Source organism: Nylanderia fulva, unplaced genomic scaffold (assembly GCF_048542155.1).
Source record: "Nylanderia fulva isolate GAGA-0341 unplaced genomic scaffold, ASM4854215v1 Scaffold76, whole genome shotgun sequence".
Taxonomy (NCBI): Eukaryota; Metazoa; Arthropoda; class Insecta; order Hymenoptera; family Formicidae; genus Nylanderia; species Nylanderia fulva.
Genome location: NW_028190873.1, coordinates 338,189 through 340,263, shown reverse-complemented (window position 1 = coordinate 340,263; position 2,075 = coordinate 338,189). Strand labels below are relative to the sequence as shown.

General features: G+C 56.3%; 1 protein-coding gene across 1 annotated transcript; it reads left to right on the top strand.

The window, feature by feature from the left end:
* Positions 1–1,325: 1,325 nt before the first annotated feature.
* On the top strand, positions 1,326–1,667 carry LOC146720160 (uncharacterized). The gene has a single exon (XM_085489000.1). The coding sequence runs from the start codon at positions 1,326–1,328 to the stop codon at positions 1,665–1,667; it is 342 nt and encodes a 113-aa protein (XP_085345126.1).
* The last annotated feature ends 408 nt before the right edge of the window (positions 1,668–2,075 follow it).

Here is a 2,075-nt window from a genome sequence, read left to right as displayed (position 1 = left end):
GGTTAGACATGGCATGGTCTGAACGGGAAAAGGCACGTACTCTTGCGGATTCGAGCCTGCGTACGCTGGGTGATGCTTGGCACACATCAACCCATAAGGCATGCGCGGGGTCTGGGCCCTCTATTCTGCTGGGGGGTTGCACCCTTAGAGGAAAAACAAAGGGCTATGCTCACAAGGAGGAGGAGCCCCGCAGGAGGGGCTCCATATTTTTTTGGGGGATCTGCGGGAGTGGCGGCTTTGACTTAACACAGACGTCTGCCTAGTGGAAGATCGTTTACTCTACTATAAATAACCGGTAAACGACACGCGAGGGAAAAAGGGAAATCTGGAAAAGATACTCAGATATCCCTCTGATAGGAAGGGAACCCTAGCAGAGGGAGAACTAAAGGGGGGTATTCGAGTCTTACTCGTCTTATATCCGGATCCTACATCTTTGAGATTCCCGAGCCAGACGGAAACGAAAAGGCGGACAGATTTGCCCTTGAACTGAAGAGGGTACTGGCAAATAAGGAGGGCGTGAGAATACATCGCCCTACTAAAACGGCAGAACTCAGACTCCGGGGGTTGGACGAATCCATTCAGATCCCCGAAATCCGAGAGGCAATTGCCAGAAGTGGCAATTGCGAAGAAGGTGACATACAAACCGGGGAAATTAAGAAAACCCCCGGAGGAATGGGGATCGTGTTGCCCATTGAAGGTAGCGAACCTTATCATGAAAACAGGATCGGTAAAAATAGGATGAGCGATCGCGCGCGCAGAGATGCTGGAGGCCAGACCCCTCTAGTGCTACAAATGTTTAGAGGGGGGCCACGTGAGCGCGCGATGCCCCAACAACACCGACCGCAGCGGTAGATGCTACCGCTGCGGCGAGGAGGGCCACACGGCAAAAAATTGCGCAGCCGTCGTGAGATGCCCGGTGTGTGCGGATAAAGGGCTGCTCGCAAACCACAGAGCGGGTGGCAAGGCGTGCACACCGGTGCATAAAGGGAAAAGGAGCATCCCGCTCAACAGGACGACGGGACCCCCTAGAGAAACGGCCCAAAGGACCGTCCCCACCGCCACCCTCATAAGCTTTAATGAGGGGCCCAAACAGCAAAGGGCCCCTCACCCCAGACTGAGGGGGGAGAAGAGAGGAGAGGAGGAAAAGCTCCCAACAGAAGGAGGGAGAAAGAAGAAGAGACTGCAGGAAGACCTAGCAGAGAAAGATCCTACTACCATGGACACAACGGGACCTGCGGAGGAAACAGAGAAGAGAGATGGCCTGTAAAGTTCTACAGGCCAATACTAACCATTCGGGGCCGGCTCAGGATCTCTTCGCAAACACGATGGCGGAGAGAGACTGCGGCCTGGGGATTGTGGCGGAGCCGTACCGTGTGCCCGATAACTGGATGGGCAGTGCGGACGGATCCGTCGCGATCGTCCAGAGGAACGCGACCAACTCTCCCCCGACAGAACTTCTAAAGTCGGGGGAGGGTGTGATAACGGTAAGATGGGGGTCCACCATCGTGATTGGCGTGTATCTTCCGCCGAGTCTCAACAAAGAAGACTTCTGCGGGAGACTGCACGCCATGGAGAGGCAGATCCTGGAATATCACCCTGCCCCGATAGTCGTCGCCGGGGACTTCAACGCCAAATCGGGCGTCTGGGGTTCCCCGCGCGGCAACTAGCGGGGTGATCAGGTTTTGGATTGGGCGGCGCGATTTGGGCTCCTCCCCTGCAATAGGGGGAGGAGGCCCACATGTGTCAGGAGGCGGGGGGAGTCAATCATAGACCTAACATAGGTCACCCCCTCTGCCTCCGGGCTGGTAAGCGGGTGGAGGGTGCTGACGGAGACAGAAACGATATCGAATCACAAGTATATCGAATTCTCCGTCGGTGCCTTTCCCCGCGAAGTAATAGAGCGCCGCCGCGAGAGGGAGTCTGCCTCTCGAAAGTGGACCCTGAAAAAGTTGGATCAGGACGCGTTCCTGGCCGCGGTCGAGGCGGCCCTGATGGTTCGAGGAGAGAAAGATGGGGGGGTTCAACTAGAGGAGGAAAGGGCATGGCTGCTGCGGACTGTCAATGACGCATGTGAC

Excerpts from the sequence above, each read along its gene's own strand:
- LOC146720160 (XM_085489000.1), top strand. The coding sequence starts at position 1,326 with ATGGCGGAGAGAGACTGCGGCCTGGGGATTGTGGCGGAGCCGTACCGT.